Source organism: Lasioglossum baleicum, chromosome 1 (genome assembly GCF_051020765.1).
Source record: "Lasioglossum baleicum chromosome 1, iyLasBale1, whole genome shotgun sequence".
Lineage (NCBI taxonomy): Eukaryota > Metazoa > Arthropoda > Insecta > Hymenoptera > Halictidae > Lasioglossum > Lasioglossum baleicum.
The window spans coordinates 11,236,058-11,251,739 of NC_134929.1; the positions used below are offsets into that span (position 1 = coordinate 11,236,058).

The 15,682-nt window shown below is 39.3% G+C and overlaps 3 protein-coding genes across 5 annotated transcripts; 1 reads left to right on the forward strand and 2 right to left on the reverse strand.

Annotated features, from left to right (window-relative positions):
* The first annotated feature begins 313 nt into the window (after positions 1-313).
* Positions 314-2,860, forward strand: Sec22 (vesicle-trafficking protein SEC22). Of its 2 annotated transcripts, none has more exons than XM_076426731.1 (6): positions 314-420; positions 494-862; positions 1,055-1,164; positions 1,246-1,406; positions 1,720-1,866; positions 1,945-2,860. In XM_076426731.1, the coding sequence occupies exons 2-6, from the start codon at positions 788-790 to the stop codon at positions 2,091-2,093; spliced, it is 642 nt and encodes a 213-aa protein (XP_076282846.1). In that variant the 5' UTR covers positions 314-420; positions 494-787; the 3' UTR covers positions 2,094-2,860. The 2 variants fall into 2 exon arrangements, with proteins under 2 accessions (XP_076282846.1, XP_076282923.1); XM_076426808.1 differs by having other exon boundaries at positions 381-400.
* On the reverse strand, positions 2,773-5,043 carry LOC143209950 (box C/D snoRNA protein 1). Its single transcript, XM_076426342.1, has 7 exons — positions 4,387-5,043; positions 4,104-4,285; positions 3,916-4,007; positions 3,672-3,850; positions 3,406-3,603; positions 3,208-3,332; positions 2,773-3,131 (listed from the first exon to the last, which is right to left on the reverse strand). Exons 1-7 carry the CDS (start codon positions 4,404-4,406, stop codon positions 2,887-2,889), a joined length of 1,041 nt encoding a protein of 346 aa, XP_076282457.1. The 5' UTR covers positions 4,407-5,043; the 3' UTR covers positions 2,773-2,886.
* A 402-nt stretch (positions 5,044-5,445) lies between these two features.
* LOC143209547 (zinc finger CCCH-type with G patch domain-containing protein) lies at positions 5,446-9,073 on the reverse strand. 2 transcript variants are annotated; one of them, XM_076425461.1, is made up of 9 exons: positions 8,843-9,073; positions 8,527-8,739; positions 7,656-7,739; positions 7,445-7,588; positions 7,132-7,274; positions 6,863-7,041; positions 6,518-6,781; positions 5,934-6,113; positions 5,446-5,853 (listed from the first exon to the last, which is right to left on the reverse strand). In XM_076425461.1, exons 1-9 carry the CDS (start codon positions 8,891-8,893, stop codon positions 5,555-5,557), a joined length of 1,557 nt encoding a protein of 518 aa, XP_076281576.1. In that variant the 5' UTR covers positions 8,894-9,073; the 3' UTR covers positions 5,446-5,554. The 2 variants fall into 2 exon arrangements, with proteins under 2 accessions (XP_076281576.1, XP_076281491.1); XM_076425376.1 differs by having other exon boundaries at positions 6,518-6,793; positions 8,843-9,072.
* Positions 9,074-15,682: the final 6,609 nt, after the last annotated feature.

Here is a 15,682-nt window from a genome sequence, read left to right on the forward strand (position 1 = left end):
TCTATTATTTTCAACAAATTCCTAAATATGTGACTGCAGTTGGTTGCAAATCAGGTGGAAAAATTTTTATTTTGCATAAAGATCTCCGCTATATCTACAAGACTCAATATATACTCAATACGCTTCAATAAAAACATGCATTTATTGATTTGACTTCTTTTACACCGTCAAAACAGCTTGAAATTGATTTGCAAAAGGGTGTATTTGGAGTGTAAAACCTGTAGCATCACACGATGCTAGTCGACATTTCATAAAGATATATTGAAAAATCATAGAAGCAGTTCTATCAATTTGATGCCCGAACTGACAAGAGTTACGGGGAAATGATAAGGGGATAGTGGGAATCAGTGGGAATAGGAACGCGACGTAATGGAGGTCGTTGCGACTAGACGGTAAGAGGGTAAGAGGTGATTTTTACAAGTTCGTATATATATATGTAACTTCTTTTGCCCTATATTGTCGCAACGATACATTGTCTTTATTGTATTTATAGCGTTTTCCGGCGATAACGCAGACATCTACAGTGCTCGTACCATGCTCGTACAATTGTAGGATTGCGGTTGTTCAGGAAAATGTGAAAACAGAGAGGAAATCGTTCCATGTCGGAGCTTCGGAAACTTCACACCGGCTGACGTGGTATATCAGGAGTGGACGATTTGACGAATCGGCCACACTGCAACCAGTTCCGCGTAAATGGATCTCAGGTGGTGAAGTTTCAGTTTGGACGGAGTTTTCTGAGCGGGTTTTCCGACGTTTACCCCAGCGAATCCACTTGATTTCCGGGAAAATGGTGTTGTTAACGATGATTGCGAGGATAGCAGATGGTTTGCCATTAGCGGCAACCATGCAAGAAGACGAACAGGTTAGAAATCTGTTATGATGAAACGTCAAGTTTCGTTTTTCCTCGTCGATTTTCACAATTTTTCCCGAATAACATCTCCAATTAATTTGCATACGATCGACTGCGACGACGTTTCGTTAAAATGGAAATATGCTATCATTAAACGTTATGCAATTTTGTCGAATATTAACAAATAGTTTTATTTATTTACAGAGTGGTAGGAGCATCTTAGATTATCAGAATCAGGCGAAAATGTTGTTTAGAAAATTAGGGCCTCAGTCTCCAGCTAAATGTACTATAGAAACAGGACCATATTTATTCCAGTAAGTTTGTTGGTTTTCTAAATTCAATGAGTTTTTAATTGTCTATTTTTTGGACGTGTTATTAATCGCTCAACTTTGCAGCTACCTGATCGAGAATGAAGTATGTTATTTGGTATTATGCGAAAAGAATTACAGTAAACGTGTAGCGTACAGTTACCTGGAAGATATTGCACAAGAATTTCATTCTTTGTACGGTAGACGGGTCAACACAGTTACCAGGCCTTATAGTTTTATCGAATTTAGTATGTACTCTGTTTATTATTGTATAATTTAACCCTTTGGACTCGATGCAATTTTAATTCAAAATTAAGATACTGCTTTCAACCCAGATCATTTATATAGTGTACATCGAATTGAACCTGTTTTCTCATATATATAACAGTCGAGCTTTTTACAATTTATAGAATACAGACGAATTTAATAATATTAAGACTGTTTTGAATAATGGTATGGCAATTTTTACTGACACCTCAAAGTTACCATTACAGTGCAAAGGGTTAAGCGTTGTACTATTTATAGAGTATATTTAATTATTAATATATCCGACTTTTCCAGATACTTACATTCAGAAAGCGAAAAAAGTTTTCTTGGATGGTAGGTCGAGAAGAAACATGAACGCACTGAATACCCAATTGCAGGATGTGCAGAGAATTATGGTTCAAAATATAGATGATGTTTTACAGAGGGGTACTGTTCTTTCAGGTAACGATACAATAGAAATTTTAAAATGATCTTTTACATCTGTAAAAATCAGGTATTGACTTGAAATTCGTTTTGCAGAACTAGACACGAAAACGCAAAACTTGTCTATGTTATCGCAAAAATACAAGAAAGACGCGACTCATTTAAACAGTAAATCAATGTACGTGAAGGCTGTGGCTGGACTGGTTGCATTCTTGGTCTTCCTGTTATATTTCTTCGTTCTTTAGTTCAAATTAATCGACGAGTTTGTCATCACTGTGCAAAGACCATGGAGGTTTTTAATCATTCTGGTTTTTTTCAAGATTAGCGATTGTATTATTATTTCCCGATAAGTGAATGGTACATTTAACTTTGACTCCAATCGTAATCGAGAGCGATGTACAGAAGTTCTATTCCAAGGAAAACTCGTCGCGACGAACACTACAACATTGATAACGATTTCAGGACATTCTTTCATACGTTTACTATATATTGCCGTGCAATAAATAGTAGGTAATTGTTTACACGAGTAATGTACAACCATCACTGTTTCAATTAATGGAAAAACGATGCTAATAATTTTGTAAAAATAAAAGACAATATGTACAGCCGTATTTATATTAAAACGAAACTTTACTTTTATTTTCAAACAGTGAAAGTTCGTCTCACTTATTCCTGTTTGAGGCTGTCTTAGTTTTACTATATATATTTTTCTATGGGGTTGCATATTTTATGAAATCAATGATTTGCATGTAAAGAGAGAATCTGTTAAATTATATTTATTCCTGTGGTTTTAGTATCCTCTGGAATGTAATCGCATATTTAGCTTTTCGGAAAGGGAACCAAAATAACGTAATACAATTGGTTTTACGTTATTAGAAATGTTATTTTATACGATTCAATTGTATAGGTCTATTAAGGTATATATTTACAGTAAAAAATGAATTGAATTTATATTAAATGTACAATATGTTTCCTTGATTAAACCAAGAAAAATAAAAATCTTACACATCTATATCTTTCCGAATATGTACAAAGATACTATTGTTCAAGTTTCACAAGTTCCTCGTAATTAGGAATGTTAAACGTTCTCATATTTGTTGTACTAATTTTTTGATCGTCGTTACCCATTTCTTCATCGGATTCCGAAAATTCAGAGTTAAAGAAGTAATTCACAGCTGAATTTCTTTTCGTGTTCTCCTTTGTTTGTTTATACGTTTTCACTCTTTTTCGTGGAATATTTCCGTTACTACTTTTACTTATCGCATCGTGTATGCATTCGTCGTCTGAAATATTAATCGATTCGTCATTTACGAGATTAAGAACGATATTAAATATAACTACACGAATAAATAAACGTACCTGTATCAATAATTTCATATATATCCGAGTGCTCTTTCAAAACCACATATATTATCGGAAATTCTATTATCGTTTTATTTTCGAAATTTTCCTGTAACGACAGAGTAACGTCCAGTTCATGAAACCTGATGAACAATTTGCGATTGAAGATTTCGTACTGTATATGTAATGAAATGAAGTAAATGAAAGTGTTCTTACTTTGCATCTGACTTTGTTACTCTTTCTGCCTTTAAAAGAACTTTTATTCCAGAGAAACCAGCTGCTCGATAAAACTGTAATCTATCATTTAAACACATTCTCAAATTTAATTCATCCATATCAATGGTATTTTCTAATGACTTGATAGGATCCAAAATATTTTCTATAACATTCGATAGCCTTGTATTTTCTAGAGCTCTGTAATTCGAATAATTTTCCACATCAAAAAAAGATTATAATAGTACTCTATGTATTAATTACTTTACCTTTCTGTTACCCATTTCGTATGATCTGCTTGAGCAAAAATCCATTCTATTCTCCAAAACAATTCGTTAGTTTTCCAATTCAAATAAGTTGTATTAGCTTGATGTCTACTAAAGTGTTGCGGCATAAATTGTAAGTTAATGTTTCTTTTAAATGCTGCTGTTTTGAGCTTAAGCAAGTGCTACAAAGACAATGTTTATGTAATGTATGTTTCGCTCTTATACTAATAATAAAATTATAACTAACCACTGGTAGATTATTTTGTCGAGTACACTTTTTAAATGGATCTTTTTTCAATTGCTCTACCGATCTGCCAACTTCTTCGAGCAGTCTATAGTCTAAAAATTGACAAACATTTAGCCGAAGTGCATAATTTCAGAGAGGTGGTCACAGTTATATATAAATAAGTATATTTTCGTAAAATACTAATTTACCGCTTAGGATGTCCAAGTCCGTGAACGACTTTAATGGTACAAACTTTGTTTTATCCCTGACACCATCGCATTGTAACTCTTTTTTGTGAATGTTTACGCACTGGAGGCAACAAGTTCTAACCTCGCATTTCGGACACGTGTATTTTGCTTTAGTTGCGCCGCATACTTCACAATTTTCGATCCTGTAAATCGTTGTTATTTAAATTACGGACAGTACAATGGACTTACGAATGCATTCATCTCTGCGATCGAATAAATGAACATATTTTTAATATGATCATACTTTTCACTGGACGTTGCCATATTGACTTTGTACCACAAACACAGAATACAGTAGAGGCGGAACTTTTATCGGAAGTTTGAGAATGCCTGACTATTTTGTCGACATTATATTGATTATGTACATTAGTTTTCTATTTTATCGACCATGCAAATACAGCAATACCGACGAGATACTGTTCGGTAACAACAATCCCGCGATCACCGACCAGATACTGTTAGGGCCCGTTTTCAGACACGGTGGAATCCGCACGTTTTCGACCGCGCGATTTGAACCGCGTCAAAATTGACAGTCGTTCAGGATGAGGCGGTAACCGTGCGAACATGCAGGAGAGGGGCAAAGTTTTAGCTCAGTACGAAGATGCACGAAGATGGAAATCGCGCGCAAATAGCGCGGATTTGATTTCCTGCGGTTCAAAGGCGGCAGCCGCGCGGTCACGTTTGAACGAATCGTGTCACTCAAATAATTCGGTGTTTTCTTACGCTCTCTAGGATATATTGTGGCTGGAGTACATATACAGGGTGTTTCTTCTAAAACAGGACACCTAAATATCTCTTCAGGTTATTGTGATGCAAAAAATATTTGTTACGCAATGTGCATGGTGTCAATGGATCATCGATGTTTTTTGATACACAACTATATTTTTATTTTATTGCACCGTGTAACTGATCGAAAAATACATTCAGATATGTATAATAACATGACCTTGAGCTTGATCTGAAGGTAAAACTTTAATTTTCGAAGATCAAGCTCAAGGTCATATTATTATACATATCTGAATGTATTTTTCGATCAGTTACACGGTGCTATAAAATAAAAATGTAGTTATGTATCACAAAACATCGATGACCTTGATAACTCCGAAAAAATGGCCCTCGGAAAAAATATTCGTGCCAGATATTTGGTCCATTGTAGTGACTTCCTACATCGACGAGATAATCTGGGTGCTAAAAGTGAGTAAATATGTTCTCTCCGTCTATACTGACAAAAGTGCAGCCAGAAAAGACTCCGGACACGACGTGATTATTCCTATTTTATAGTTAGTATTAACATTTCTCACAATTTCCAATTTTAAGATTTATTTTTCATATTTCTGTATGTACATATTCGTAGGTAATTTCATGTATATTTCCATTTCATTTAGAAACATAGAATGGTAAATGCATTGACATCAAAATATGGACAATTTAGCTCTATTCTTCCGCTGGTTTTGTTCAGTATCAATATTTTTTTCCGACGCTCTTAGATCTACGAGTTCTTTTTGCTTCTCATTATACTTCATTGCGATGTTATTATACTGAATGCTTCCTTTCGCATGTCTTCCCAATGATTCCCTCAGCTTCGACGATTCTCTCTCCAGTCTTAATATATTTTCCCCGATTTGAAAGCCCGCTAGGTTCAATTGTCGGTTCGTTTTCGTTTTAAGTTCACTTTTACTTTTCGTACTACTCGTTTGGCTGTCTGTTTTCGCTGCAAACAAATTTGTAGGTTTATTGAAACACAAGAACCACAAGCACAAGAACGGCACAAGAAATATTTCTCGGACATACGTTTGTCACCCAGAGTAGCGTTTATAAAATTAAACACATTTTTCTCATCTCTTTGTTTCTCCCTTTGGTACTGTCTCTCTCTTTGTTGTTCCAACTTTTGTTGTTGTTTCCGCATTCTTCGTTCAACAAAGAATAAATTTTTATCTCCGCCCGCATTCTCTCGTAACTCCATACAGTGATCTAATGATGTTCATAGTGAAGTACATATTAGGTCAGTGCAAAAGTTCGTGCCCGATTCCTGTTGTATTTTAATACGAAATTGGACACGAAATGTCAAACATCTCGTGAAGTATTGACATTTCGATGACCTTAGTACTTTTATACATAGGATAATAAAAGGGATCGATTAGTTTAACAAAAAAATTGGGTTGCATTGAAGAATTGCGCCTGGTGGTTGCATCGGTGCATTCACATAAAAAATAAGGTCATAAGAAGTTAGGATGTATTATGACATATGATTTGCTCCTCTATCAATTTTTTCTATTTTTACTTAAAAAAGAGCAGTGACTTGTCCCAGTTCTCAGAATCACCCTGTATATTCGAAGCTATTGCCACCGGAGTATAAAATATATGTAAATTCATACCTAAGGATTTACCAGCTGGCAATACTGTTGCTTCTACTGGTTGTATTCGACCATCGGAATTTTTCCCAAGACCAGTACCCACTACATAGCCCATCTGAGCCATTAACTTGCTACCTATACCACGAGTATGTTTCTCCCAATTTCCAAGGGGTGCATTATTATCCATCGAGAGAGGAGACTGGTGAACGACTACTTCTTTAGGATACTCTGGAGAATCGTTTTCGCTGTCCGAATCATCGGATGTATCCGACATTTCTAAGTCATCTACGATAACATCTATGGTAATAGAAAATGTGAAAAAAGAGAACCTGTGTAACACACCGAATTTATGCATGCGATACTAACCGAGGGGCAGAATATCTTGCAAGAAAACTTCGATAATGTTACCGCTTGTTACGAACTTAATCCTAAAAAGATCTCCGGCTTTGTCCGGCATTTTGATCACAACACCTCTGTGCCAGAGTTCATTCTTTTGTTTTGCCAGTACCCTGCTACCCATTTCTATACTTTGGAAATCAGGTTCCCTATTGATAGAAGCACACTTACATGTATATACGTGCATGTACTCGACGATTGGCGTTTACGCTTCGGTTACTAAATCTTGATTGATTTACCTATATTCTTGAATGCTAGACAACAACACTAATTCACCGTGAGAAAATCTGCAATCCTCGTCGGAAAACTTACAGTTCCCGTTCAAATAGTAGGGACACGGAAGCATTTCTTTGTGCATCGGATTTAGGAAGAATACTCTGACCTGAACAATAGTTACATTCTCTTAAGCATGCAAATTTGTGCGGATTAACGTCGTCGGACAATTAAAGATCGTCCGACTTTCTAAGCGGTTTCACTTTAAAGGATACATTGTTAATTAATGCTATAACACGTGCTAGAATTGCAATGCTCTAGGAATATCGATATTCTTACCTTTATTTCTTGCATACTATTTATTTCCATTGTATTGTTGATGCAGTAAACCGAGCATATCATAGCATTATGATAACCAATTCCTCCCCAACTGCTACCATAGGGAGCTCTACATTTCATGCCCTCCAGCTGCTTCAACTCTTCCTACAAGATTAACTTGCACCGTATAATTGTGTCATTGCTGTGCCGTATAGAATACTTGCATACTGACTTCTATATTGTTACTGGAAGCTCCAGCAGCTTGTTCATTCTGCTTATTATTCTCAGTGTCATCTGACACTTTCTCCAGTTGTGCCTAATGAATTCACAATCAAGGAAAACATTATTCAAATCGAATAGGTAAATATGGTTTGCAAGTTGTGCAATATGCACACATTTAAAACAGACCACCTGAATACAGTAAGTCCAAGACTTACGTGGTTAATTCGTTCCAGCGCTTTCTACGTAAGTCAAATATTGCTTGAGCACACCTCTTATAGTAGGTGATTTCCTTTTCCATTTCTCAATAATGCAAAGATGAGGTCTTTCAGTATTCAAAAGCGGTAGATAAAAGATCAATCTAGACCGCAGTCGCCCTCAAAAGTCCTATTTTTATGTTCTCGAGGCGTAATTTGCATTATTTGGCAGCATGTAGTTGTCGTAGCATTATGAAAATAGCTACAAATACTGCAAATTTTGCTTTGTAAGTGTAAAAATAGGACTTTTGAGGGCAACTGTGGCCTAGATTGATCTTTTATCTAGCATTTTTGACTACTGAAATACCCCATCTTTGCATTATTGAGAAATGAGAAGACGCATTCCACACCTTTGAAATCCTAGATGTACTCGTTTGAAAGGAAAATTCAAATAAACCAATCATGTTCATGGAAAATTGTTTAAATAGTTGAATGCCAATGCTATACACAAGCAAACACTTATCTTCGCTTCTGTCACATAAGTGTGTAACAACAAAGCTCCCATTCTGGCAATCAGAGAACAAATTTCACAGTTCACAATTGATTTCCTGATTTGCTTCTAAGAATCCACGTAAGTCGAGAACTCATTGTATACAATTAACGAAACATTTAATTTGTGAGGATTACCTTGAACAAGGCATATTCCTTAGCCAGTGGATCATCGTCGTCGTCGCTCAGAATTTCAGTGGAGGAATCATTTTCCGTGTCCCCGGACTCGATGCTTTGCAGGCTCTCTTTCGTTAAATCAATTAGCTCTTCTATGTCGGACTTTAAGCTCAACAAATTCTCCCGATCAGGTCCCTCGGCCGTCGACGATAGAGTAGATTGGACTTGTGCCAGCTGACAATGTTTGAAATCACGTATATTGAGATGAATCGTAAACCGAGAAGATCGTTTATTTGTAAGGTTAATCCTTGTGAAAAAAGGAAGCTGCTCGTCGTACCTGTTCCTCGTACTGCGTGATTGCTTCCTTCAGACTTTCCACGTCTGTCATGATACTCCTATGACGACGACAGGAACGGGAATTGATTCATAGGTCCCCGATAAACAGGGAACTTCTGTGTCGAACGCGATTAACAGTTTACATTTGCACTATATTTGCCGTTTTGCTAACGATCGGAGTCGTAGATACTTACACTTACACATATCTACCATCTACATACACGGCAATACACGGTGATACACGGTGCCACTGACAACGCTGAGAGGATCAAGCCTGCTGTACTTCAGCGGACGAATTCCGTCTTTACCGATCGAGCAACGGCGTGCGCAACGCGCACGATTTAAATTCTATCGTAATTTTCACTTATTGATTTTGGTTATTGTTTTCGTAGCGTGGTTACGCAAGTTTACGCAAACGCATATTTACGTAGAACGAGGTTGGATAAATGGGATTTCGCCAGAAAACGTGTTCCTCGATTAAAGGATCTCGAGAATATATTGTTTATGTTGTATACTTTGCGTTGTAGAATCTTTTTAGAAATAAGTTTGATTAAATATGTATATTAGATGCAGCATCGTCAAACATTTGTTATTACAGACGCAATTGTTCTGTTTTTGGCGAGTATACTCATCATTAGACGCGGACCTTTATGCATTTATAGCAAAATTGAGTAGATTAAATTCGAAATTGTTGGAAATTTGAAAAATGTCAATATTTGATTTCGCCTCTATTAAAATCATTCAGGAAAGAAATAACATTAAATTTAGTTTCTATTTCTTGCAATCGATGCAGATCAATTTTATTTTGTTTAAAAATCCGCAGTCTACTCGTCATCGTAAATAAATAAATAAAAGAGTTTACTGAGCAGAGCTCGCAAGACAAATCAAAAAGAATAATGATCGTTATCGTTCTCTGTCAGACTTTCGTGCAATGATTGGGAATTTCTGCGATCACGCAATCGATGAGCCTAAATGGTTTTGGAGACCTTGACTCGAGTGTCGCGAGTGGACCTATCACGAGTGTCACTGCGTTTTCGCGACAGGTCGTTTCCGATACACGCCGGCAACAGAAAATCAATATCCGGAAGGAAAATGGATCGCGTCGAATTAAGGGTGCCGCGACGCCTACGTTAATGGAGATAATTGCCTCAAACGCGAAGCATATTTCCGGATCAAGGGTGCATAGGTTGCGGAAGGTTGTTCGCAGCGGCCAGGACGCAAGCAGGACTTTCTTCGGGGGATGAAATCCTGACCGCCTCGCCCTCCAGTCGACAGGTCTCTCCTTTCCCGAAGAGGGATTTCCCGAATTACATTCGATGTTCTCGATACTAGGAGAACACAGGTGGCAAGAATCGAATTGTAAACATCATCGAGACCTCGACCACTACATTCTTCCAGTCATCGCGATGATTAGATTGAAAATTCTCCGTTCCAGGACTTAGAACAGTACGTTACAATGTCGCACTGCCAAACAAGAGACTCTTTCGAGCGACCGGAACAATTATGTAACGGAAATACCGTTTGTTATAAACGTTCGACCGAGAGTTCCGTCGATGATGATGAAATTCATGTAACAGGGCGGACGTTACGTGACGTGGAATGCCTCTTTCCGCGAAACAGCGCAAACACCGGAAGGAAGCAGGAAGTCGGAACGTAGGGAAGTAGAGACGAACGGAGGTCGCTCACTGTGATCATCCGATGAGGAGGAATTGCAGGTGTCTCGCGTCTCGCTCCTCCGCGGTATAGTAAATACAGTAATTATTACTACCTCGCGAATAACAATCGCATTTTTACTTAACACTACTAATTCGAAATTACGTTCAGCGATCCTTCAACAAGCTCCGATGCCTCGACAAAGTTCTGCGTTCGACGATTGCTAGCAGTGTCGAAACCAATTATTTTTAAGGCAAATCACCGTCGAGACACGTCATAGGTAAAACTTCAAAAGACGAAATAAGCCCGGGTATTAGGGTACGAGGAGGCGGAAGTAGCGTGCCAGGATACCTGTGATCCTCGGTTATATCCTTCTGACGAGCCTGCACCCCTGTATCCTGAAAACGTGGCGGGTACGTGTCGAGGACGAGTCATGGACATCACCACGACCACCGCATATCAGTGATCCTCATTGATATTACAGATCCTTGGGGTAGTCTCGTTTTCAGGATTGCAAGGGTGCGGGATGCGCCTTCTCATTTCTCGATAATGGTGATAAATGACAAAGATGGGTTTTTCCAGTAGTGAAAAGCGTTAGATAAAAGATCAATCCAGGCTGCACCCTTAAAAGTCCTGTTTTTACATTATTCGGCAGCATGTAACTGTCGCAGCTTTATGCTTCCGAATAATGCAAATTACGCTGCCGAATAGTACAAATATGTAGATATGAAGTTTAACACAGATTTTCAAGGTTAGAAAACGTTCGTAGCATAATCTCTCTATTTTCCCATATTCTGCAATATTACAGTTTTAATTAAAAACAAAAATCATTGCTCTATCTCATTTCTTTCGAAAGTTCTTTGGTGTTTACACAAAATTCATCATTTTGTACCACTGTGTGCCGTGGTGGTCACCGCGTGTTAAACTATAGTTGACTTGCTTAACAATGATTGTAATAACTAGACTGTGGATTTATTTATGCGTTCATAATAAAAATGGATTGGTGCCATTTAAAACGGGTTTGCTAGGTTTAGTAGAGATATTGTCAAAGGATACACGGGTTTGGGAACCACTGGCGTACGTATTCGAAGGAATTCTTTTTTTTCCCGCTGAACCACAGACGCATTAGGCTCGCATAACAGCGCAACAATTATCCCGATCGACGGGTGGAGCTGTTTGGGGTGCGACCCGACGGCCATGTTATCCTGTAAACAGCGACGACGCTGTCGCTGTCGCTGACGCGACGGCACCGGCACACGTTCGTTTGAAATACTATTCTAGCTAAGCAAAAATTTTAAAGACTAAATATTCTCGAAATGATTTCAGTCTGGATTCTCATCGATGAAACAAATGAATAAATCAGTAGTATAGCCGAAAATTGATCAGTGCATGTAATGATACGTGTCCGTAATAAACGACAATGCGAAGCATTACAAAATACTATAGCATTTTAATCACAGCTTTTGCGATTATTATGACATTGAATTGTTGCAGATCACAGTCGTATCTCACGAAGATATTAAGTCTACGAGTGGAGGACTATACTTCCAAAAGAGAAGGAATATATGTATGCAGAAAAGAGAACTGTCAGGTCAATTAACATTAACGTTGACCTACTTCCTCACATTCGGTTCCTCCTGCTAAAAAGTTAGCACAAATGAGTAGTAATAATTCTGTGTCAAAATCGAAGAACTTTCGAAAGAAACGAGATAGAGCTATGATTTTTTTTAAATTAAAGAGTTGAAATATTGCAGAACAAGGGAAATATGTATAGAAAGATTATAATCATTCAACAAAAAATTATGATTTCATTAGTTCTTTTCATACAAATCGATTTTTTCTAAAATCCTGAGGTAGTAGACTTTTGCGACTGGCTTTGAAATCAGCACGACAAAATCTACGGGAAATGATGTACAGCATGTCAAGAAAAAAATCTATCCGCACATGGTATTGGATAAATCACAAATTTTCTTGTAATTCTGCAAGTTTAACACAGATTTTCAAAGTAACAAAACGTTCGCGCCATAATCTCTCTAATATTTCAGGTTTAATTGAAAAAAAATCATCGTTCTATCTCATTTATATCGAAAGTTCTTTGATTCCGACGCAAAATTCATCGGTTCACCCACTGTGCGCCGCGCCGTCGCGCGCTCGTATCTTACAAACGTCGAACGCAACTAGGATACCATGCGGACGGGCGTGTTGTTCAGGTCGGCTGTACCCCTTCAAGATCCTGGGGTAGCCGAGCTTGCGCACGTTAAGTATTCCATCTACCAGGACCCCATGCCAGGACGCTCGCTTACCCCGTCACGAAGCTCCGTTGTCGTTTGAAGGAGACGGGACATCTGGACGTCTGGAGTGTCTGGACGTCCTCGGGGTCTCGTCAACGTCCTGTCACTCGTCAACCGCGTGGCGCCGGAAGCATCTGTGCCACCAGGACCCCATAACTCAGTAGCGATATCCTCCGGAATCCAGGACGACCGGGTGGTGTCGACGTATTCGCACGTTCGTAGCTCGCCAGGATAACAGGACGTCGACAACCGTTCGCCGATGCCGTTATTCCTTTCGTGGAGAAAATTCAAGACACCTGGAGTAGAAGACTTCCGGTGGACAGGTAAAACAGGATGTAGAAAATCGTAAGAAAGAGAAATGGCTCCGTTCTGATACATTTTGTGGTAGAGAGAGGAGAGTTTTCGGACGAAGAAAGGATGGAAAAGACAGGGAGACAACATATAGACTTTCTTATCGAAGTTGATTGGTAGCTGTCGAACTTGCAACGTCTTCCGCGCGTCTTAATTTTGACTGCGTATCACAGGCGACCATAAAGCGGGTCGCGTGTGCCACCGAAAAAAAATTCCAGATATCCGGATGGATTTCCGATAACGGACCGTGCGGCTATACGTATACACACACGTGTACAGCGCGTTCCCGCAACACCGTTCCCACCCCCGCGCCCCTCGATGAAACAAATATTGATTCGATATTGTCGGACGCGACGCCACGCGACGCCACGGGACGCTACGTCACGAAAAATTGCCTATTTTTTCTCGTGCCATTAGCGCTTCAGTCCGGACCAGAGGAGCTTTCTGTAGGCTTGCTCGCGAACGGATCCAGCGTGTTCCGCTGAAGTTTCGCGATGGGAAAGCATTTAAACAGCGGCTCCGATCGATCGCAGGCTTTCACCGGGTGACTGGTACACTTAACGCGAGTTAATATCAGGAACGATAACAGGATTTATTCCAATTTGAGCTTCAAAGCGTCGCCCTGTTTGTCCATCAGGATATCAGCGCAGAGGTGGAGGCCGACGTTTCTATTATTCATCCGCCCACAATTGATCGGAACGGGGGTGGCGCGATTGGCCTGGTGGCTGGCGGTTAGATAGTCTGCTCCAGAGGATCGTGTTCAGTCGATTGTTGTGGCCATTGTTGCTAGATCTGCGTGGTGTGACATTTGAACACGTTCAGCGCCTTTTACTCCGTCTTTTAAATTTATTTATTTATTTACCAAGCCGATGGCCCCCGTCAAAATGATTCGTCAAATGCCTGTAAGAATTTGAAAATACTACATAGTTATTCAGATTTAATAGGATTCTCACGACATGTACTTGAATAAAGAAATGCGCTAACATATCGTCAGAGACAGGAGTCAGATAAACATGTTATTCATTCTCGAATAATTTTACGCATTCAAAAATACTACATCGTTATTCATATTTCATAGGATTTTCATGACGATACGTACTTGAATACAGAAGTGCACTAACCAATTTCTCAATAAAATATCTCTGTAACTTCATTCATTTATTTACCAATTCGTGAAGAAAACATTTGAAATCCGTCTGACGGGCATTTTGTTGGATTATCAATAAGTTACCAGCACAATGAACTTATTGTTCGTTGTCGAAAATGAATCGACGATCTCAGGATCGTATTAATAAACAGAGATTTTAAAGTATCCCATTTGATACCTCGTTTCAAGAGCCGAACTGTGGGGTCTAACCTAAATGTCCTAACCAGTCTTCCGGGGTTCCAACGGTTTTCCTTTCAGCATCAGTCGAAACTAAGATTTCGTAAAGTAAAGAGCTTCTTGCCGCGCCGTAGAATAGTTTTATTTTAAAAGTATATACACCCATTTCCAATACATTTGACAAATCATTTTGACGGGGTTCATCGGGTTGGTAAATGAGTAAATGAAATTATAGAAATAGTTTATTGAGAAATTGGTTAGTGCACTTCTTTATCCAAGTACGTATCGTCATGAAAATCCTATGAAATCAGAATAACGACGTAGTATTTTTGAATTCGTATAATTATTCGAGAAAGAATAACATGTTTATCTGGCTCCTGTCTCTTACGATAAAGATCCGCAGTCTACTGATAATGTAACAAAGAGTATAGCTGCGTAAGAGTGTATACATATGTAGTTCGAACGACCGTAGCCGCGAAGGAGGCGATAACGGAAGAGGTTAAGGTAACGCTATCGATTGAGGAATTCGTCAGGGTAGCTTAGGCGACTGGAGGCAAAGGCTCGTGTCTCCTTAGGACGAGTAACGGGTAACGATATGATATCCTCGAGCGTAGTAGCTAGTAATTACGGAGGAAAGCTGCAGCTTCTCGCGGCTGTGAGAGCTCCGATTCTAAGAGAAAGAGAGAAAGCTATGATGGAGAGGTATCGTTCGCCGGTAGAACAATGTTCGTTGGCACGGTGTTGGTGCATCGTTGCCTCTTAAAACCCGGCAGCCTCTGGGCGTTTAAGTCCTCAAACCGTTCTAATTGAGGTTCCTCCTCGTTACCGCGAAAGGGTTACCGGAAACAATGGCCGGGACGACAGCGGATGACAATTGCACGTAGCCAAGCATCCGCGCCGCTAACAAAAGCGCGGCCAGCGTGGTCCTTCTCGTTTTCGCAGTGCCTCGTACGCTGCGACTCCGTCTTCTTCTTGCTTCTTCTCTTCTCTCGGCATTGTTCCCGGCGAGCTTCAGCCTCGGATAACGAGTAACGAAGCGTCCTCCGCGGTCCTCGAGGTATCGAGACAGAGAGCCAGCCAGAAACGGCCCCCCTCGAACCAAGCAACCTTGCTGGGGAACCTGCGATAGGCCCGAAGCGGTCTAAACGCGACGAGGACTCCCTTCTACCAAAGCAACTCAATAAAAAAATACTACAATTCTGAAATTTAAAAAGAAACTGCT

What these genes read in the sequence shown, in the direction of transcription:
- Sec22 (XM_076426731.1), top strand. Translation starts at nt 788, where the DNA reads ATGGTGTTGTTAACGATGATTGCGAGGATAGCAGATGGTTTGCCATTA. An exon ending in CCATGCAAGAAGACGAACAG is followed by an intron (nt 863 to 1,054) that starts GTTAGAAATCTG and finishes ATTTATTTACAG; the next exon opens with AGTGGTAGGAGCATCTTAGA. An exon ending in ACAGGACCATATTTATTCCA is followed by an intron (nt 1,165 to 1,245) that starts GTAAGTTTGTTG and finishes TCAACTTTGCAG; the next exon opens with CTACCTGATCGAGAATGAAG.
- LOC143209950 (XM_076426342.1), bottom strand. Translation starts at nt 4,406, where the DNA reads ATGGCAACGTCCAGTGAAAA. An exon ending in GACAAAATAATCTACCAGTG is followed by an intron (nt 3,851 to 3,915) that starts GTTAGTTATAAT and finishes TTGTCTTTGTAG; the next exon opens with CACTTGCTTAAGCTCAAAAC. An exon ending in GTAACAAAGTCAGATGCAAA is followed by an intron (nt 3,333 to 3,405) that starts GTAAGAACACTT and finishes ATTGTTCATCAG; the next exon opens with GTTTCATGAACTGGACGTTA.
- LOC143209547 (XM_076425376.1), bottom strand. Translation starts at nt 8,893, where the DNA reads ATGACAGACGTGGAAAGTCTGAAGGAAGCAATCACGCAGTACGAGGAA. An exon ending in TCACGCAGTACGAGGAACAG is followed by an intron (nt 8,740 to 8,842) that starts GTACGACGAGCA and finishes AAACATTGTCAG; the next exon opens with CTGGCACAAGTCCAATCTAC. An exon ending in GCCAGCTGGTAAATCCTTAG is followed by an intron (nt 6,114 to 6,517) that starts GTATGAATTTAC and finishes GAACATCATTAG; the next exon opens with ATCACTGTATGGAGTTACGA.